Here is a 22,920-nt window from a genome sequence, read left to right on the forward strand (position 1 = left end):
CTGCTGTTCTCCGTTAAGTGTCCCACAGATAATGCTACAGTAAATTCTCGCGGAAACAGGTGGATCTTTTAAAATGGCCTATAATTTTTCCGGAGGTGCACAAAGGTATACAAATAAATAATTAAGAAATGTACAAAACAAACTCTGGTCATGCCAGAACATAGAAGACCTAAAACTGCAGTCCAACTCCCTTTTCTCATGAAATTGCAAAGATAAAAAGGTTTTGCATATCAAATTTAACAATTTCTCTAATCAAAGTGGCCACAGAAATTTTCAAAGTAGCCTTTTCAGGTTTACATGGAATGATGGGTAATTTCTACATGTAGTTATTTCATTTAACCTTCAATTATAGCACTTACTTTACATTTTATTCCTGGCCACACCCAAGTGTAGTCGCTTATTAGGCTTGCTTTCTAATGGGTTTTTTTAAACAGTGGATCCCAAATTATTTCGCTGACCCGGACAAGTTCACAACGTGTCGCGATGTGACATTGTGGGCTTGCTGATCTGTTTTCAAATAGCTGATGTAAAGTAGTGAAACTCGGCCTATAGTTGCTTCTTTTGGGCTTATTTTCATAGACCTGGCCGCTTGTTTCTTTGGCAGAATCTGAAGTGAAAAGATGTTGAATGACGCAGCACACAGAAGATATCGATGGTGCCCTGGAGATGGTCAGGAATAATGTGAATATAAATGACTTTAAGCCTGAATCAAAATTCCTTAATCATTCCCTTTCCACATATATGTACTGTTAAGACATTTGTAGATTGTGCCTATCAGTGGTTAAGGACCCCCAAAATATGTATTTGTCCACAGAGCCCCATCTGAATTTTTCTTTTTTCCACGGATGGACCCCATCGCAAAATATTTTGTTCCAGGGACGCCCAGAAGCAAAGATTTAAGTTGAAGATTTTCACTCTAATTGTGATCTATTCTGCATCTAGCTTAAAGGCCCACTGACTCTTTGGGAAACGTGCGGTCGCCACGCATGCAGCCACAGACAAACAAACACCGAAACACAAACAGCATGGATTAACTAGAAAATATTGTTCCTTCGAAACAATTGTGGGCTCGCTTCAAGCCAGAAAACAATGTCTATAAAAGTACAAAATGTCAAGATCGCAGGCAGTGCTCTCTTTGACGTTACTGAAATTAGCTGCATGCATGATTTGAGGCATTTTGTTCCAAAAATGTGTTATGCAAAAGTTGACCCGCTGGTGGCGCTATAACAGGCCAATGTGAGAAGGGAGGCATCTGTTCCTTGACCTAGTGGGAATGTGCTTGCAAGATTTCACGCATATCGCAGGCTGTATTCATGAATTAATTAAAAAATAAAGTGTGCGTGCGTGCGTGCGTGCGTGCGTGAATGAATGAATAAATAATAAAGTGTGCGTGCGTGCACGTGCGTTCGTTCGTTCGCTCGTTCGTTTGCACTTTATTTATTTATTCATTCATTCATTGAATGAATGCGTTCGTGGAACGAATGCTCACTACGGTCGTCTGTATTTTTTAAGCCCTGGGAAACCCACCTTAACGCCCTCATTAGCATAATGTATGCGAGCATAATGTATGCAAACCACGCCCACACGCATTTCCAAACCATGCCCCGCCCCCAATTTGCATACGTCGACTAAGCTCCTCCCCTTCATTTACATACGGTCGTCTGCATTTTTTACGCGCTGGGGAACCTACCTTAACACCCTCATTAGCATAATGTATGCGAGCATAATGTATGCGAACCACACCCAAACGCATTTCCAAACCATGCCCCGCCCCCAATTTGCATACTTCGACTAAGCTCCTCCCCTTCATTTACATACGGTCGTCTGAATTTTTTACGCGCTGGGAAACCTACCTTAACACCCTCATTAGCATAATGTATGCGAGCATAATGTATGCAAACCACGCCCACACGCATTTCCAAACCATGCCCCGCCCCCAATTTGCATATGTCGACTAAGCTCCTCCCCTTCATTTACATACGGTCGTCTGCATTTTTTACGCGCTGGAAAACCCACCTTAACGCCCTCATTAGCATAATGTATGCGAGCATAATGTATGCAAACCACGCCCACACGCATTTCCAAACCATGCCCCGCCCCCAATTTGCATACGTCGACTAAGCTCCTCCCCTTCATTTACATACGGTCGTCTGCATTTTTTACGCGCTGGGAAACGACACTTAACAGCCTCATTAGCATAATTTATGCGAACCACACCCACACACATTTCCAAACCATGCACCGCCCCCAATTTTCATACGTCGACTAAGCTCCTCCCCTTCATTTACATACGGTCGTCTGCATTTTTTACGCGCTGGAAAACCCACCTTAACGCCCTCATTAGCATAATGTATGCGAGCATAATGTATGCAAACCACGCCCACACGCATTTCCAAACCATGCCCCGCCCCCAATTTGCATACGTCGACTAAGCTCCTCCCCTTCATTTACATACGGTCGTCTGCATTTTTTACGCGCTGGGGAACCTACCTTAACACCCTCATTAGCATAATGTATGCGAGCATAATGTATGCGAACCACACCCAAACGCATTTCCAAACCATGCCCCGCCCCCAATTTGCATACTTCGACTAAGCTCCTCCCCTTCATTTACATACGGTCGTCTGAATTTTTTACGCGCTGGGAAACCTACCTTAACACCCTCATTAGCATAATGTATGCGAGCATAATGTATGCAAACCACGCCCACACGCATTTCCAAACCATGCCCCGCCCCCAATTTGCATATGTCGACTAAGCTCCTCCCCTTCATTTACATACGGTCGTCTGCATTTTTTACGCGCTGGAAAACCCACCTTAACGCCCTCATTAGCATAATGTATGCGAGCATAATGTATGCAAACCACGCCCACACGCATTTCCAAACCATGCCCCGCCCCCAATTTGCATACGTCGACTAAGCTCCTCCCCTTCATTTACATACGGTCGTCTGCATTTTTTACGCGCTGGGGAACCTACCTTAACACCCTCATTAGCATAATGTATGCGAGCATAATGTATGCGAACCACACCCAAACGCATTTCCAAACCATGCCCCGCCCCCAATTTGCATACTTCGACTAAGCTCCTCCCCTTCATTTACATACGGTCGTCTGAATTTTTTACGCGCTGGGAAACCTACCTTAACACCCTCATTAGCATAATGTATGCGAGCATAATGTATGCAAACCACGCCCACACGCATTTCCAAACCATGCCCCGCCCCCAATTTGCATATGTCGACTAAGCTCCTCCCCTTCATTTACATACGGTCGTCTGCATTTTTTACGCGCTGGAAAACCCACCTTAACGCCCTCATTAGCATAATGTATGCGAGCATAATGTATGCAAACCACGCCCACACGCATTTCCAAACCATGCCCCGCCCCCAATTTGCATACGTCGACTAAGCTCCTCCCCTTCATTTACATACGGTCGTCTGCATTTTTTACGCGCTGGGAAACGACACTTAACAGCCTCATTAGCATAATTTATGCGAACCACACCCACACACTTTTCCAAACCATGCACCGCCCCCAATTTTCATACGTCGACTAAGCTCCTCCCCTTCATTTACATACGGTCGTCTGCATTTTTTACGCGCTGGAAAACCCACCTTAACGCCCTCATTAGCATAATGTATGCGAGCATAATGTATGCAAACCACGCCCACACGCATTTCCAAACCATGCCCCGCCCCCAATTTGCATACGTCGACTAAGCTCCTCCCCTTCATTTACATACGGTCGTCTGCATTTTTTACGCGCTGGGAAACGACACTTAACAGCCTCATTAGCATAATTTATGCGAACCACACCCACACACTTTTCCAAACCATGCACCGCCCCCAATTTTCATACGTCGACTAAGCTCCTCCCCTTCATTTACATACGGTCGTCTGCATTTTTTACGCGCTGGAAAACCCACCTTAACGCCCTCATTAGCATAATGTATGCGAGCATAATGTATGCAAACCACGCCCACACGCATTTCCAAACCATGCCCCGCCCCCAATTTGCATACGTCGACTAAGCTCCTCCCCTTCATTTACATACGGTCGTCTGCATTTTTTACGCGCTGGGGAACCTACCTTAACACCCTCATTAGCATAATGTATGCGAGCATAATGTATGCGAACCACACCCAAACGCATTTCCAAACCATGCCCCGCCCCCAATTTGCATACTTCGACTAAGCTCCTCCCCTTCATTTACATACGGTCGTCTGAATTTTTTACGCGCTGGGAAACCTACCTTAACACCCTCATTAGCATAATGTATGCGAGCATAATGTATGCAAACCACGCCCACACGCATTTCCAAACCATGCCCCGCCCCCAATTTGCATATGTCGACTAAGCTCCTCCCCTTCATTTACATACGGTCGTCTGCATTTTTTACGCGCTGGAAAACCCACCTTAACGCCCTCATTAGCATAATGTATGCGAGCATAATGTATGCAAACCACGCCCACACGCATTTCCAAACCATGCCCCGCCCCCAATTTGCATACGTCGACTAAGCTCCTCCCCTTCATTTACATACGGTCGTCTGCATTTTTTACGCGCTGGGAAACGACACTTAACAGCCTCATTAGCATAATTTATGCGAACCACACCCACACACATTTCCAAACCATGCACCGCCCCCAATTTTCATACGTCGACTAAGCTCCTCCCCTTCATTTACATACGGTCGTCTGCATTTTTTACGCGCTGGAAAACCCACCTTAACGCCCTCATTAGCATAATGTATGCGAGCATAATGTATGCAAACCACGCCCACGCGTCAAATGCATGTTGTGCAGTCTCATTTACATAATTAATGCAGACCACGCCCCAACCTCATTTGCATAATTAATGCAGACCACGCCCCCCAATTTAAATAATTACGCTAATTAGCTCCGCCCCCTGCATTCGCGTGTAATTAGCAACAAGACAGTCTCATTTACATAATTAATGCAGACCACGCCCCAACCTCATTTGCATAATTAATGCAGACCACGCCCCCCAATTTAAATAATTACGCTAATTAGCTCCGCCCCCTGCATTCGCGTGTAATTAGCAACAAGACGCGCGCGTCAAATGCATGTTGTGCAGTCTCATTTACATAATTAATGCAGACCACGCCCCAACCTCATTTGCATAATTAATGCAGACCACGCCCCCCAATTTAAATAATTACGCTAATTAGCTCCGCCCCCTGCATTCGCGTGTAATTAGCAACAAGACGCGCGCGTCAAATGCATGTTGTGCAGTCTCATTAACATAATTAACGCAGACCACTACTTTTCCTTTTTTTTGCTCATTAACATAATTAACGCAGACCACGCCCCTCATTAACATAATTAACGCAGACCACGCCCCCAACCTCATTAACATAATTATTTATTTATTGAAGAAAGAAAGAAAGAAAGAAAGAAAGGAAGGAATTTGCCTAAATTTACGGGGTTATTAACGAGGAGGCAATCAATTAATTAATTAATTAATTAATGAATGAATTAATTAATTGAGGCACGCACGCACGCACCAAGTCGGCTTAATTTACATAATTAATGCGTGCGACGCCCACAAAACTCATTACGTTAGGCCCACTCGTTAAGTCAGACTCCTCCCTCTTGTTGAAACCACGCCCACTCGTTAATAGCAGATCTACAAGCTCACAACGCGTCTTGATGCGACGCGTTGTGAGCTTGTAGTTGAAACCACGCCCACTTGTTAAGTTCGACTCCACCCCTTGTATTTGCGTGTAATTAGCACGTCAGCGCGGTGACGAGAACGCTTGTCATGCGGCCTCATTTACAGGAAGGAAGGAAGGAAGGAAGGAAGGAAGGAAGGAAAGAAAGAAAGAAAGAATTTGCCTAAATGTGTGGGGTTCTTAACGAGGAGGCAGTAATTACGCACGCATGCATGCATGCACGCATGCATGCATGCACACACACTTTCTTTTTTTATTTATTTATTTATTTATTTATTCATGTGTTCATTCATTCATTATATATTTATTTATTTATTTATTTATGTATTTATTTATTTATTTAAATAAATACTCTGTTGCTAGTATCCACAACTTTCCAACATCCCATAATGCATTGCGCAGAAGTTGGATGGAGCTTCCGTGAGCTTGTATGTGTTATTTAATACCAGTAACACGAGAAGCCAGACAGCGAGTTTGGAGACGGTAGCACGCTGCAAAGCGGAGTTATGGCTCTTTAAAGCCCAGCCGATCGATAGGCAGACGCCTGGGGGGGGGGGGGGGGGGGGGGCGGAGTCCAGGGGCGGAAATAAATAAATAATTAATTACATAAATAATCAGTCTCGGAAACAGTCGGGAAATAAATAAATAAATAATCAGTCTCGGAAACATAGTCGGGAAGTAAATAAATAAATAGATAAATAAATAATTAAACCAGTAAGACTCCCTAATATATACTGACTGCGTAGCGATTTGCGTGATTTTAGGGCAAAATCTGTAGGAGTAGTGTCCAAAAATGGGTTTTAAAAAATCGGCCTGAAGGTGGCGCTAAATGGGACAGATCCATGTTGATGACATGAGTGTAGAGCAAGTGTGTACCGATTTGTGTGATTTTAGGCCAAGATTTGTAGGAGCAGTGTCCAGAAAGAGTTTCGGCCTCATGGTGGCGCTAGAAGAGAATGTGAGAATCGATGGGTGGAGGGCAAGGACTGTCTGTGCAAAATTTGGCACGGATCGGGTCAGCTGTTGCGGAGATATGAGCAGGGCAAAAGTGTGACGGACAGACAGACACCTGGTCGAGGTTTCGATAGTAACTGCGACCTGACGGTCGCAATTTATCAGTCAGTGGCGGCGCAGTTGGGCCTGGTGTGGAGACAGGGAAATAATTCATTCAATAAATGAATAAAGCTCCTTTTAGTTGAGCTTGTACCAGTGAACTGTACTGTCATGAAACTTGTCATAAAGTCTTCAATCAATCACTCGATAAAGGGATCAATACTGCATTAGATAAATAACCCACATTTACCCAAAACAGCTGATCCACAAGCCCACATGCAGCCTTGTAGATCGGCTGTTTTTATTGTTTTAGTTTTTAAATTGTTTCCCCCTTTTTTCCCCCTGACTTAGTCTTTTCTAGGATCACCTTTTAGTTGAGCTTGTACCAGTGAACTGTACTGTCAATGACACTGTATACCTATGACAGTCCTATATCAATAATTAGTTCATTCGTGAATGACTTCCCTGTGGAAATAAGCCAAAAACATTACTAGGATCTCCTTTTAGTTGAGCTTGTACCAAATCATGTTTATTACGTATCTATCTATCTATCTTCCTAAGTCACATGCATTCACATTGCACTGAACGAACGCACGCACGCACGCACGCACGCTGCGCAGGTCAGCTCAGCAGCTGGCTTTTTTTTTGTTTTGTTTTTTTGTAAAGCTCCAGCCAGAGTCAGGCGCCGAGGTGGGGGGACGGCACCAAGCCGGACTTGCGAGCCCAGGCAGCGGCCGAAGGCCGCTGCCCCCCCCACCCCCTGGAAGTGCGGTAGACTGCATGCCTCTAGAACCTATCAGTAGGTCCCCATCCATAGACGGCGCTGTAGCCAAGGAATTCTCCCCCAGTCACTCACCTGACACACCAGGAAGTGCAGTTGCACTGCTGCTGCTGCCTCGAGGTAGGAATCACTCATCTATAAACAGTATGTGTGTTCACTAACAGGGTTAAACTGCTCCACGTTGTCACAGTAATCATTGCTATAGAGTGTTTGTTCAGTAACAGTGTTAAACGGCTCTATATTGTGACAGGAATCGTTCCCACCGAGTCTTTGTTCACTAACAGTGTTACAGTGTGATATGAAAGAATCCACATGAGGGCAGTGTTTCCATTCTCAACTCACTGCAGTTGAACAGAGGGCGGAACCCAATGCAATAACAAGTCCTATTATTTAGAAAGGAGTCACGTCAATGTCAGCATTTTTTTTCCCTCTCTTTTTGCCAACATTTTTTAAATCATTTTTTTAAAATCATTTCACAATGTAAAAACAAAAATCCTTTTGAGAAAAATGTAATGACCTATACACAGTATCTATAGGCTGTGTCTGTGTATATTCTGAGTGTATTATGTATTTTCAAAGCGAACGTTTGTAACTCAAATTTTGCTTCTGGGGGGTCCCTGGAACTAAATATTTTGAGATGGGGGTCCGTGGCCAAATAAATATCATTTTGGGGGTCCTTCACATGAAAAGGTTTGAGAGCCACTGACATAGTAGTCTCTCAAGAACAGACTGACTGAGCTCCATTTAAGTGAAAAGGACCTTTTCTTTGACGATGGCCAGCCAGATTGCTGACATAGAAACATAGGTTTTTCAAAAAAATCTTAGAAGGATTCAAAAGACACTTATAGAATCGGGTCAAAATTCAAATTTTCACAATTTTTCAAAAATAGCAGATCTACACACTAGGTGCCGCGCTGCAAGCTTCTATATCTGCTATTCTTTTTATAGTTAAAGCATAAAATAATCGTTAAAGTGGTTAAAATCTAGAGTGACGCAGAATTAGCCAGTAGCTATGCCCCTCCCCTAAAAGCTTTTGTCCAATGCTAGCTTAGCAACCGGCAGCTTGCCAAGGCTGTTGCCAAGGCAAACCTTGGCAAGCAGGAAGTTATTCTAAGCTAGCATTGGACAAAAGCTTTTTGGGAGGGGCATAGCTACTGGCTAATTGCGTTCCTGAAGTAAATGTGTTAAAAGGTTTGTTGATCCTTCCCCTAGCTGGAGGACTTGGAGGTGACGGTAGCGGACCACATCCAGAAAGTTCTGAAGCCTAACTTCGCGGCGGCCTGGGACGAGGTGGGCGAGGAGTTCGAGAAGGAGGAGACGTTCGCTCTGGCGTCAGTACGGACACTGGACGGTAAATATGAACCTCTCGATTCGACTCTTCTCCCTTCCCTAAAACACCCTGGACGACGCTCCACGCGTCCCAGACTCTTCTCCCTTCCCCGAAAACACCCTGGACGACGCTCCAGGCGTCCCAGACTCTTCTCCCTTCCCTAAAACACCCTGGACGACGCTCCACGCGTCCCAGACTCTTCTCCCTTCACTAAAACACCCTGGACGACGCTCCACGCGTCCCAGACTCTTCTCCCTTCCCCTAAAACACCCTGGACGACGTTCCACGCGTCCCAGACTCTTCTCTCTTCCTCTAAAACACCCTGGACGATGCTCCACGCGTCCCAGACTCTTATCCCTTCCCCAAAACACCCTGGACGACGCTCCACGCGTCCCAGACTCTTCTCTCTTCCTCTAAAACACCCTGGACGCGTCCCAGACTCTTCTCTCTTCCTCTAAAACACCCTGGACACGTCCCAGACTCTTCTCCCTTCCCCTAAAACACCCTGGACGACGCTCCACGAGTCCCAGACTCTTCTTTCTTCTGGCTCCCAAACTGTGGAACGTGCTCCCCATTGCAGTTAGAACTGCAGACTCACTCCCAATTGTCTGCCGTAATCTGAAGACTCACCTCCTCAGACTCCACCTCAGCGGCTGAGGCTCAGCCCATAGCACTTGCCATAGCCATGACGACCTCGCAAAAAATGTCATTTAGAAAGCATGCTATGTAAACAGATACCAGGTCATTGACCTCGCATCCTATAGTGTGTATAGTCTCAATGTACTGTTTAGGCTCTTGGTTTACCTATGATCCTAGGTTATTTTATCTATGTGTTTGATGCATTCCCTCGTGTTTACCTTGCTTTCTGTAAGTCGCTCTGGATTAAGTGCCTAAAGCGCAGGGGTTTTTCAAAGAGGGTGGCAGGACACCCTGGGGTGCCGCGAGATAATTTGATAATATTTGGAATTCGTATCACTACATCAACATCACTTCACTATGCTTAGTAAAACAGACCTGATTTGCACTGTACTTGATGAGTTCTTTTTCCATCTACGACAACTCTCTTCACCAAAAATAGCAGATCTGCAAGCTCACAACGCGTCACAACGTGACGCGCTGTGAGCTTGTAATCTGCTATTTTTGGTGAACCTTCGCCCCTGAATAGGCATGCTGGGGTTCAAGTGGTTAAACGTCAAGTATAACGTTATTTTCAGTCAGTTCAGATGGAAACGGATATTTCTCCAATAGGATGTAAGATTCTAAAAAGGAACAGTGTAACTCAGGGGTGCCGTGGATAAAAAAGTTATTTACAGGGGTGCCCAGAGTCAAAAAAAAGTTTGAAAACCCCTGGCCTAAACTGTACGTTACTGACTGTGTCTCTTGTTGTTGTTGTTTGTCTACAACAGAGGCCGTGGGAAACATCGTCAGCTTCCTGGGCATGCAGCCGTGCGAGCGATCAGACAAAGTTCCGGAGAACAAGAACTCTCACGTCCTGTTTCTGGCCGGTGGGTGTTTGATTGACAGTGATTCTTCCAGGCTGCTGAAGATGATCAAACTATGTTCTGTAATCTTAATGTACATGGATCAAAGTTCTCCGTCGCCTTGACTGGTTTCGGGCATTTTCATTCCACAGAAGCCAGCGTGTCTTCTATGAAAGCATGTCGCGGACCGAAAGAATTGCTGATCCTTTTGATTTGGGTTTTCAAATATAGTTTGACACAGAATCAAATTGTTTGATTCAGAGCCAGAGGAGGCATCTATCTTTCTATGTCTTGGGAAAATGACATTTACACTTTTAGGCTCAGTCGACTTCATTACACAAGTCGACTCCCACCAGAGAAAGTCGAAAACGTTCTATTGTGACGCGTTGTGAGCATGTAGATCTGCTATTTTCACAATTTCTGCCTCTATATATTTGACAATTTGGCCAATGTTTAATTTGTCATTTTAGAGGTATTAAAAAGTCCTTAAATTGTCACTTTAGAAATGTGAAGACATACACTTAAATTTTATGTTGGTTTGTTTAATGTTTCACATTAAGTCAATCATCTGGGGACCCCCCCAAAATAATTGGGGGGTCGTGTGTGACGTGATGACGTCATCAAACGATAAAGTCGACGTCAACTCAACCTTTTACTGAGTCGAGTCGACTTGCAAAAATCACAAATCGTTAATCCCCTAACCGGTACTCCGGACAAACATAGTACAGTCAAAAACCCTGCCTAAAAGTAAGACCCCAAAAAAAGCCCAATTCATCCACTAATGAATTGAATACCAAGGACCTTGTTGGTATACAATGTACTGTAACTGTTTCCCTTTCATCAGTTTGTGTGACATCCTCTCTCTCCCCAGGTGTGTTCCGGGGCTGCCACGACGTCCTGGTTCGAGCCCGGCTGGCGCTGGCCGACGGCGTCACCATGCAGGTGACGGTGCGGAGCGGCGACGAAACGGCCGTGGACGTCATCCTGGCCTCCGTGGGCTGAGGGGTCCCTGAGGGACCCCCTAACACCCCCCCCAACCCCATCTAACCCATTTAGGCCTGAACACATTATGACGCAATATTTTATGCTTTAACTATTGAAAAATAGCAGATATACAAGCTCACAGCGCGGCACCGAGTGCCGCGCTGCGAGCTTGTAGATCTGCTATTTTTGAAAAATCGTGAAAATTAGAATTTTGACCCGATTCTATAAGTGTCTTTTGAATCCTTCTAAGATTTTTGGAAAAACTATGTCAGCAATCTGGCCAGCCATCGTCAAAGAAAAGGTCCTTTTCACTTAACTGGAGCTCGGTTAGTCTGTTCTTGAGAGACTACTATGTCAGTGGTGCTCAAACCTTTTCATGTGAAGGACCCCCAAAATGATATTTATTTGGCCACGGACCCCCATTTCAAAATATCTAGTTCCAGGGACCACCCAGAAGCAAAATTTGAGTTACAACCGTTCGCTTGGAAAATACATATATCCAAAGATTTGCCCACATTTTCACGACTTTTTCAAAAATAGCAGATCTACAAGCTCGCAGCGCGGCACTCGGTGCCGCGCTGTGAGCTTGTATATCTGCTATTTTTTAATAGTTAAAGCATCCACAAATGTTAGGCCTAAATGGGCTAATCTATCCTTCTGTCTTATACGTGTTAACGTGAATCTTAAAGGAGTAGTTCACCCAACAAGAGATTTCGTCGCATAATTTGATGATCGGCAGCGGTTCACTATGGATCCTATAGGATACTTTAAGGTCATTTTGTACTCTCTTGGTATCATCATTCATTCGTCATTTGGTATTTTAATTTTCTATCGATTGCATACCCCATGAAGCCTCAACATTCATGGACATTTCTTGTTAGTTTTTGTCCTGTTACTGAGCCAATAATTTGTTGAAATATATATTTCAATTTCTCTAGAAATAATATAATTTGACTTTTAGAAATAAGTGCAATTCCGTAAATAAAATATAATAATGAAGAAGTAGTGAAAATGGATCTGCTGTTTTCACTAGTTTGGGTCCCTGACAAACGTCTAATTTCTCTTTTGGGTCACAAGCTAAAAAGCTAGGCCAAGACAGTTGCTCAGAGTGCGGAAACCAAAATGGACATCAGCAATCTGGCTCGCGTTTTTTGACCCACGCTTGTAGGTCATGCAGTTCCTAACCCTGAACCCATGACAATCCTACAGGACACGAAACGACAACCTAAAGGTTGTTTGAGCGTCTGCTGTCCCTTGGAGTACTGGAATCAATTTGTGATCAAGACAAAATGTGCTTACCTGGAACCAATGAAAGATCGGGAAGAAGAATGTCCTACACATGGTATTTTTTTTGATTGAGTTGGCAAATTGTCCTGAAGCCAACATGAAACCAGAGTTCTTGCCCAAACACCCTTTTTTTTCTTATGACAAATTATGAATGCCTGGATATCGAGGCTAATGTCAAAGCTGTAGCGTCGGTGCTGACAAAAACCTACAAGTTAATCGATACCACGTCCAAATTTGGACATGGCAGCTTCCAAACTGCAGAGGAATTTATGTCAGGAATGCGACAAAAAGCTAAAAAGAAAAATAATCATCCGTGAATTAAAGGCTTTCTGGGGTGTGTATTTGATAGAAAATAATTATGCAATTTTACATTTATTTTCGGCGAGCTGCTCCTTTAACGTGAATGTTAAAATAATGTTATTGTTTCATTTCTCTTTTACACCTTGACAAATATATTGAAGAGAATGTTCCAAACATTTCTCATTATTTTGCTGTTCAAACATCTAACACTTAAGATCATTCGTTCGTGGTTCCTTTTCTGTACAAAGATGTTCTTGTCGAGTAATAAAGTCTTGACCATGGACCAAGTCTAAAACCCTGTTTCAGTTTTGGCATTCTTATTTGAATTGACAAGGAATGTTATTATATTATTAAAGGTACAGGCCAAGTGATTTTCTTTGGTTAAATCAAGCACTATATTCTGGTAGTACTCATTGCCATCCACAACTTTCCCACGTCTCGTCGTGCATTGCGCAGAAAGTGTGCGGCAGTTTCCGGCGTCGCAGCCGAGAATGATCTACAAGCTCACAGCGGTTGCATCTGCGACGCGACGTGAGCTTGTATGTCTGCTGTTCTCCGTTAAGTGTCCCACAGATAATGCTACAGTAAATTCTCGCGGAAACAGGTGGATCTTTTAAAATGGCCTATAATTTTTCCGGAGGTGCACAAAGGTATACAAATAAATAATTAAGAAATGTACAAAACAAACTCTGGTCATGCCAGAACATAGAAGACCTAAAACTGCAGTCCAACTCCCTTTTCTCATGAAATTGCAAAGATAAAAAGGTTTTGCATATCAAATTTAACAATTTCTCTAATCAAAGTGGCCACAGAAATTTTCAAAGTAGCCTTTTCAGGTTTACATGGAATGATGGGTAATTTCTACATGTAGTAATTTCATTTAACCTTCAATTATAGCACTTACTTTACATTTTATTCCTGGCCACACCCAAGTGTAGTCGCTTATTAGGCTTGCTTTCTAATGGGTTTTTTTAAACAGTGGATCCCAAATTATTTCGCTGACCCGGACAAGTTCACAACGTGTCGCGATGTGACATTGTGGGCTTGCTGATCTGCTGTTTTCAAATAGCTGATGTAAAGTAGTGAAACTCGGCCTATAGTTGCTTCTTTTGGGCTTATTTTCATAGACCTGGCCGCTTGTTTCTTTGGCAGAATCTGAAGTGAAAAGATGTTGAATGACGCAGCACACAGAAGATATCGATGGTGCCCTGGAGATGGTCAGGAATAATGTGAATATAAATGACTTTAAGCCTGAATCAAAATTCCTTAATCATTCCCTTTCCACATATATGTACTGTTAAGACATTTGTAGATTGTGCCTATCAGTGGTTAAGGACCCCCAAAATATGTATTTGTCCACAGAGCCCCATCTGAATTTTTCTTTTTTCCACGGATGGACCCCATCGCAAAATATTTTGTTCCAGGGACGCCCAGAAGCAAAGATTTAAGTTGAAGATTTTCACTCTAATATTTAAAATGAAAGATTAAACATTGGTCAAATTGTCAAATATTAGAGAACATTGTGAAAAGAAAATTCACAATAGAACCGTGTCATACAAAATGTAACTCTTAGTGCTCGTCAGGGTGTGGGGGTCCCCAGTTAAAATATAAGTTTGGGGGTCGCGGCCTGGAAATGTTGAGAAACACTGCTCTACCAGCGTGCTCGTTCTTGCCCTTCCACTATCTTAATTTGAGTGCCACCTTTTCACCACTAAAGGGCGCCCAATGACCAGAGAATCTCCATAGACTTCCATGTAATTCATAGTGCACGGATCATGCACACCCATGCCTAGATAATGCACCACGTGTGTCCACATTGCTCACAGCTTTCAAACAAAAACATCCGAATGGAAATCCGTTCAGGCATTCATGAGATACCAACCATTATGTTTAACAAAGATGGCTGCCATGTTTGAAAGATGGGGTTGCTATGGGGGTTAAACATGCAATTTCGCGATTGCTATCATGCCTACTACAGTTTTTGGGGTCAACATTTTTTTTTTTTTTTTTTTTTCTATCATTATTTTTGCTCCATGTGTGCGTCTGTCCAGCTTTCAAACAGTAGGATTGCTTATTGTCAAGGACGGAATGATCCAATATTAGTGCTACATTACATTTTGTATAACATGGTTCTATTGTGAAAATAGCAGATCTACATGCTCACAGCGCCTCACATCACGAGGCGTGAGCATGTAGATCGGCTATTTTTACAATTTCTGCCTCTAATATTTGAATATTTGGACAATGTTTAATTTGTCATTTTAGAGGTATTAAAAAGGCCTTAAAATGTGAAGATACCCTCTATATACTTAAACTTTATGTTGCAGGGGTCTTCAACAGGGGGTCCGCGACCCCTAGGGGGTCCGCGGAGGTACTGCAGGGGGTCCGCGAAATTATTCTTAAAAAAAAAATAAAAAAAATGTTTTTTTTTTTTTTTTTTTTTTTTTTTTTTACATTTATGTTAAAAAATATATCATGATTTTATCCATTTTGAATAGCTTGAATACATTATTACTATGCAACTGACAGATTGTTGATATTATTGACATTGGTTCTCAGTTAATAAGTAGTATGTTTATAAATGGTAGTGGTACGGCCCACTACCATGAAGCTAATCTTTCCAGTGAAAAGATGACTTCTAAAGTAATAAATAAAATCAATCAACGAACTCGTTTCCTACAGAGGATCGCCCTGATGGTCAACTTCAACACACTGAAGACCATAGCTGGTGCAATAATCCAGCCCCTCTTTGACTACGGAGTCCACGTATGGTATCGTGACGCCCCACAAGCCCTGAAAACTAAACTCCAAACAGCCCAAAATAAACTAATTAGGGTCCTGCTTAAACTTCCCTATCAGACTCATCTCACCGCTACTCACCAGCTAAGAGTGGGGTGGCTCAGAGTAGATGACAGAGTACAGCAACTTGCAATGGGCCTGGTGTACAAGATACACTACACCACTATGATACCCAAGTACCTGTCAAAATACTTTATAAACATTAAGGATGTCCATAATTACAACACCAGAGGCAGCGCCACAGATCACTTTCAACCCAGAGTCAAAACCAACAAAGGGTCAAACTCCTTTTTCTGCTATACCACCAAAATGTGGAACGCCTTACCGAAGGCCATAAAGGAGTGTGGATCACTAGCATCCTTTAAAATTGCCCTGAAAAACCACTTACAGGCAGCAACCGTTCGCAACTGGTAAAAATGAACCTAGCCCAACCCTACCCTCCCCTGCCCCTTTTTTGTATATACTGTTTTGTTTAGACTTACTGTCTTCTTTTGTTTTTCTTTACATATCTACTGCATAGTACTGTGTTCTATTTGTCTGTCATTCAATGTTACTAGGAAGTATTGTTACCTGTGACTGAAGTAAAGTTGTGTACGTTCTGACATTGAAACGTTTGGGTGTCCAGTCTTTTCCACACACAACAGTCGGCAGGTTAGTTACTGAGGTACGGTTAGGGTTAGGGTCCAGCTGTGCATTATAGTGTTTTCTGGTGGCACAGATAAACTCCTCAACAAACTGGTAGGACTGCTCTCCATACAGGCGATTAGCCAGGCTGAGAGCGTAGTACTTCCCTGACTTATTCAGATCACTCATAAGCTTAGAAAAGTCCATGTGTAAGTCATCCTTAAAGTGCAGGACCTCTGACATCTGTGTGGCTGTGTTGCCACGGGCCCCCTATAGCACCATGGCCAGAGCAGAGATGCTGAAAGGAGAGTAGAACACATTGCCAGTGTTATCTTCTGAGAGCTGTTTAAACAGAGACAGGGAAAAAGTGTTGTTGGCCACTGCCAGGGTGGTTGGTGGCATTGTGATCAGTGTCTTAACCAATTGTCCAAATGTTAAAACACTTAGTTGACTGCAACCAGTTTTTTTTAGGGGTTTCTATAGGAAGAAATTAACCAGCGAATAATTGTGGGCTCGCTGAAAGCTACAAAACACTCTTGCAATTTCCCAGAACTGTATCTTTCTAGTTGAATTTCTTAATTTATGTAAATCAATCAGTGGGATCAGGTCTGAAACTTTTGGAGATGAATGACGTCATCATTGTGATGTCATCGAGCTGTATGTACAGAATATCTCCTCAAACTCTAACACAAAATGGAGTTCCAAATTATCATCAAATATGTGCCCAAATGTAGTTTCACACTAGCCTGGCGGGCCAGCCTCTTCACACACTTTGTTTCCACCGCCAGAGGGTGGTGTTTTGTGGTCTGGTTTTAATTTTAACCAGGATAGTTTCACACAGCACGAGACTCGCCTCCAAGTAACCATAACCACAGTACAGATTGCACAGGGGAGCCACAACATTATCTGGGAATGCCCAAATATGGGCATTCCCAGATATGTCCTCCTTGATATTGATGACATTATGGCAGGGATCTCCATATATGGGAATAAAACGTATGTTAATTAGTAAATCCAAGCAAGGCCTTGGCAAGTTAGGGCCTGGGTTTGATGCCTGGGGATCTCCATATATGGGCATAAGAGGGCACCCTAACAGGGTATCATCTGGGAATACCCGTACTGTATATGGACATTGTATTTATTTTATCCTTTATTAATATATCCATATACATATATGGACTTAATATTAACGTTTTCGGGGAAGGTAGAGTGTAAATCAAAGTAAAGCAGGGGGCCTGGGACTGATGACATCAGAAATCTATATATGGGCATAAAAGGGATTTTGTTTCTGGGAATGACCATATATGGACCATATATTTGATTTGATCCTTTATTAATAATAATTATGTATCCATATACATGCAATCTATTTTATGCCCATACATGGAGATCCCTATCTGAACCAGCCACACAGATATGGGCCATGCCATCTGGCCAGTGATATATATCGATGACATCATGGATCTCCATATATGGGCATGAAAGGGATACCCATATCTGGACTGACTGACACAGTATGGATATCCAGGGTTTGATCTTTGATGAGATGATGTCACATGATGTCAAGGACGGACAAGCTGCGACATTTCTCATGGTATACTGCGACCTTCGGTCGCAATTATCCTGTACTTTTTCAATCTGTTTCCAGTGATTCATACAGCTCTGCTTGTCTCGTTTAACACCATGAATCTCTCAATCACTCTGCCCTTTGTCTCTCTTCTCCCTTGAGTTACGGTCCTTACGAAATAAGGCTACAAACGGCTATTGCGGACGCTGCACCTACAACTGCACCTACAATGCAGCCCAAGACGTCTTGCTTCAGCTTCTTCCGCTCGGCAAGCTTCTGCAGCAGCTCCTGTTCCTTACGCCTGAAGTGCATCTCCTCCTCAGCAGCCTGCTCCTTTCCAAAGGCTCCACCTGCCGCTCTGACAGATCCACCACCCCCTCCACCTTTTCCTGCACCTTGACCCATTTCACCCATCTGATGACCAGACAACATCCTTAAGTCTGTGCTGACGATGTTTCTCAAATTGGACCTCAAAAACCTTGCCATGATCACTCACTGTACACTTGACCCCTCTGTCAAGTGTACCTCAACTTATATAGGCAGACCGAGCTCAGGTGTGATGTCACAACCAACATAAACCGTTGCCGCACAACACCGATTTGCACATTGGCATTGGCCAAGCTTCGCCGGACGTTTTGGCATGTATGTACACCAATCACGAGCTTAACGAAATTAACTCACTCAGGAACCGCTCCCTTCACACTGGGTGTGATTTTGAGCGGTGCTAACCGCTCCTACGTCTAGCTGGCTTATGTCTAGCTGTCCCTATGTCTCTATGTCTGGGCTGTACGAGACCAACGTCACCCGAGACTAACGTCATAGAAAGTACGCAGAGACAGACATCACCTCAGCTGATGTCACGGACAGAGCGGCCCATACAAGGAGATATGCACGTGTGTCGTGTTTGATAAGCACAGGTGCGATTCTTTACTTAAGTAAAAGTATCATTCAATACTGCAATTGCTGCATTGTAAAACTACTCTGTCCAGAATTCAAAATTTACTTGCGTAAAAGTACAAAACAATTGGCATCAAAATTTACTTAAAGGATTACTTTTTTTCTTTTGATTACTCACGCCACAGATACTTTCAGACAGTTCAATAATATTTTTAGTTTTTTGTCATCAATAGAACATTTTTCATTTTGGGGGTGAACTACTCCTTTAAAGTACAAAAAAAGTAGAAAGTACTCATTATACAAATCTCCCAAGTTTCCAAATGTATAAAATCCTTTGAAGATAGCAGATCTACAAGCTCCATTGCCATTGCTTTAGTTTTCTCTCTATTGAGTCGATCCCCCCCCCCCCCAATGAGATACAGGGTCAAGAAGTACCTAAAAAAACACTTAAACCCTAGTTGAGTCCTCTCATAAGAACGTTTATAGTTTAATTTATATGTGTTCTTCAACTTCATTTACTCTTATAGTTGTGTAAGTGCTAAGAGAACAAATTAAGTGTATATTCTTATAGTAAACTAGGATGTAAACAAAGTGTCGGCCCTACAATGAAAAAGTTGACTATAGCTACTATAGTCAACTATTAAGTATTCAAAAGTAAGTTTCTTTTCAAACCATTACTATATGAAATGTATAATACATTTTTCCAGAAATGTAAAAAAAAAAAAAGCAATAATCATTAATAGTGAAAATAGCAGATATACAGGGGCACAAGGTCTTTGTGATGCATTGTGAGTTTGAAGATTCCCGATTGCTATATTTGGAATAGAGCCTCCACTTCCCTTCTTAGAAATGTATTGGAGGCAAAAGTATAATATTTTCATTGAAATGTAGTGGAATGGATGTCATACAAATATCAAGTACGGTAATACAAATACTCAAGTAATGTACAGATTCTCTATAACTAAAGTACAGTCAGTACCTCAATAAGTGTACTTTGCTACTGTCCACCACTGCTTTCTAGTCACATGCTCTGATGCTATAAAAGAAACCAGCCCTCCCCCCGTGGTGTGAAGCTGGGAGTGCGCTGCTTGTTGACGCCCATTTGTGATGTAAATCGCATCACAGGACAAAGCCGCCTACAGGCCAAAATTTGGGAAAAATGTTTAAACATTCTGTGATTATGAAAAGTAGAGAGGCATTTGAAGGTGGAAAAGTTGATGGTCATCAAGGCATATGCGTTATTGTTTTTTGTATTATGTTTTTTAGACAACTGAACAACTGCTGAACGTGGAGTTGCAGATGCACACACACACACACTACACTACCCCATTCTGATTAGGTAGTGGGATATGAGATACTTCAATGGTTTCCAGTGGAAATAAGCTTAGGCTTTCAATGGATCTCCTTTTAGTAGACCTTGTACCAGTGAACTGTACCGTCATGAAACTGTACCTTTTCCTATGCAAACTTCTAATAAAGTCTTCAATCAATCAAAAACCCTGCTTGCTGTAACTTGTACATGTTTAAAATAAAAAATATGTCGTAGCCCCGACCCCCCCACCCTACGAGGTGGTAGGGGGTCCCTGCTCCATCTCCCCATCAGTTTGGGGGTCCCCGGCCTGAAAACGTTGAAGACCCCTGTTATGTTGGTTTGTTTACAGTTGAGTGAGAAGACAATGTTGCACATTAGGTTAATCATCTGGGGAACCTACAAAATAATTGGGGGGTCGTGTGTGATGTGATGGTCATCAAACAATAAAATCGACTTCAACTCAACTTTTTACTGAGTCGAGTCGACTTGCAAAAATCACAAGTCGTTAATGCCCTAATCAATGCATACAAGTGGCAAAATAATATAGACAGCTTATTGTGTCTAAAAGACATATTTAGCTACTTTTACACATGCCCCCACCCACTGAAATCAAAATCTCTAAAATGATAGAATAGAAAGCAGTAAATGAAAACATTAACACTCATCTTTTCTTTTCTCTAATTATAATCTAAATAAAATATGAACCCTTGTTGTGAAATAAAAAAACTAAAAACAAAGTTGTCCTTTAACCCATTTAGACGTGGGAAGCTTTTACGTTGTCACATCTTTAAATCCAGAAAAGCATCTGTCATTTTACTCAACCGCTTATCCGGAAACGGGTCGCGGGGATAACAGTTCCAACAGAGATTTCCAGTGCTTCCTCTCCTGCGCACCATTATCCATGTTTTTATTATTTCTTTGTAATGCGCTACTCTGATATCACACACACACACACACACACACACACACACACACATATATAATGTATTTTAATGTCTTGGAGCCTAGGATGACAAGCTGACATTAAGGTGTCAGCTAATGGGGTTTCGGTTTACCTCACTTGCCGCTACGCCTGAGGAACCCGAAGATTTAATATGCTTTAATCGCTGTAAAACAATTAAAAGTATAATCGCCGATCCGCCATTTATAGTTACGTATGGTTGATTTTGTGTACGTTTGGGTGAGGAACTACGTACGGTAACTTGTCGCCATGCATAGTAGACATGCACGTTATTTATGTGCCGACCCGCTCTCCGCTCCAATTCTGCTCCCGTTTGCGTCCGCGCGCCACATGAAGGTGTTTCTCACACGTGTAAAAACCGAAGCATTTAGCCAAAATATGTAGAACCACAGATTTTTGACCCGCCGTGATGTTTGGTACAGTATAAATACGTGGTAACAGTCTGGACTGGATCTGCTGTCTGTCGGCAACATTATCGCGGTAAATGCAACTCCGCGAGGGTACAAATTTAACCACATGGATGCGGACACGGAGTAGGCTAATTATAACAAAACAACACGTACACACCCGCTCATATATTGAACATAATTCCCAAGTAATAAATGAGCCGCATCATCATCTCTTCTTGTGACTTGTGTGCCTCGCTGTCTGTGCTCAGCTGATGACTGTCGATGCGTGATGAGTGAGGAGTCGAGGCGTCCTCTTCAAGTGGTTGTGTAAGGACCTTTTTTCCGTTTCTTGATAAAATATATTTATTATTGGGACACACAGTTTGAGAACCGCTGTTAGAGCAGAGTTAAAGTAATTTTCATCACTACTGCGCCTATGTTTTATAACGGTGGTCGTGGGAACTTCTTGCTACGGATATACATCTTGTACGTTCAGTCCGTCTAGTTGGGTGCTGTCCGTAAGCGTCCGTATACGGATCTAAATCATCCGGAGTACGGAGGCTTGGGAGACCGGACGGAATTTGTCTCACCCTCCGTTGCTTATGTATTCCTGCGGTTCTTATGTACTACTATGCATGGTACTTTAGACCGCTGGAACAGGATACGGATGTTCCTGGACCGGAAACATAATCTATGATCCGCGGCTATTCGTGTGCGCCAGTGCATGATGCCTATCAGATGCGCTACTTTGAACGGTTCACGAGGGCAGGCGCTTTTAAAAAAAAAATTCTTCACAGCATACGGCATATAGCTGTGTTACAGGTAGTATCCTGTCTCTGAGCGCTTTCACTTCCTCGCTACCACAGCACACACGTGGCATACAGATACAGACTAGGGCATTAACGACTTGTGATTTTTGCAAGTCGACTCAGTAAAAGGTTGAGTTGAAGTCGACTTTATCGCTTGATGACGTCATCACATCACACACGACCCCCCCAATTATTTCGGGGGGTCCCCAGATGATTAACTTAACTTAATGTGCAGCATTGTTTTCTCACTCAACTGTAAACAAACCAACATAAAGTTTAAGTGTATAGAGGGTATCTGCACATTTCTAAAGTGCCAATTTAACTCATTCCCCGCCTCCCCCGATAGTCCCGAGAAAATCCCAATGTCGTTCCCCGCCAGGCCCGATAGTCCCGAGAATTTGCTTTTATATAATGTAATGTTTAATTACACTCTCCCCCAGCTCGTGACAAATTTTTATCCTTTTATCTTACAGAGAACCTAAAATATCACACATCAAAGTAAGTGTGTTTGAAAAAAAGACTGTAATAATGTATAAATTGCAATACAAATGCATATAAATCTCCCCATAACCCACAGTGAACTGGCACAGTGACGCATTTTGCGCACACAAGGCTGGCGGAAAAAAAGAGAAGAAAAAAAAAGTGTGAGA

The 22,920-nt window shown here is 42.8% G+C and overlaps 1 protein-coding gene across 1 annotated transcript; it reads left to right on the plus strand.

Annotated features, from left to right (window-relative positions):
- Positions 1 to 305: 305 nt before the first annotated feature.
- On the plus strand, positions 306 to 13,212 carry LOC308308519 (coatomer subunit gamma-2-like; the record flags this gene model as incomplete). Its single annotated transcript, XM_080753930.1, has 5 exons — positions 306 to 309; positions 7,598 to 7,650; positions 8,743 to 8,881; positions 10,267 to 10,365; positions 11,213 to 13,212. 5 exons carry the CDS (start codon positions 306 to 308, stop codon positions 11,341 to 11,343), a joined length of 426 nt encoding a protein of 141 aa, XP_080610056.1. The 3' UTR covers positions 11,344 to 13,212.
- Positions 13,213 to 22,920: the final 9,708 nt, after the last annotated feature.

This window comes from Nannobrachium achirus (genome assembly GCF_963921795.1).
Source record: "Nannobrachium achirus genome assembly, chromosome: 23".
Taxonomy (NCBI): Eukaryota; Metazoa; Chordata; class Actinopteri; order Myctophiformes; family Myctophidae; genus Nannobrachium; species Nannobrachium achirus.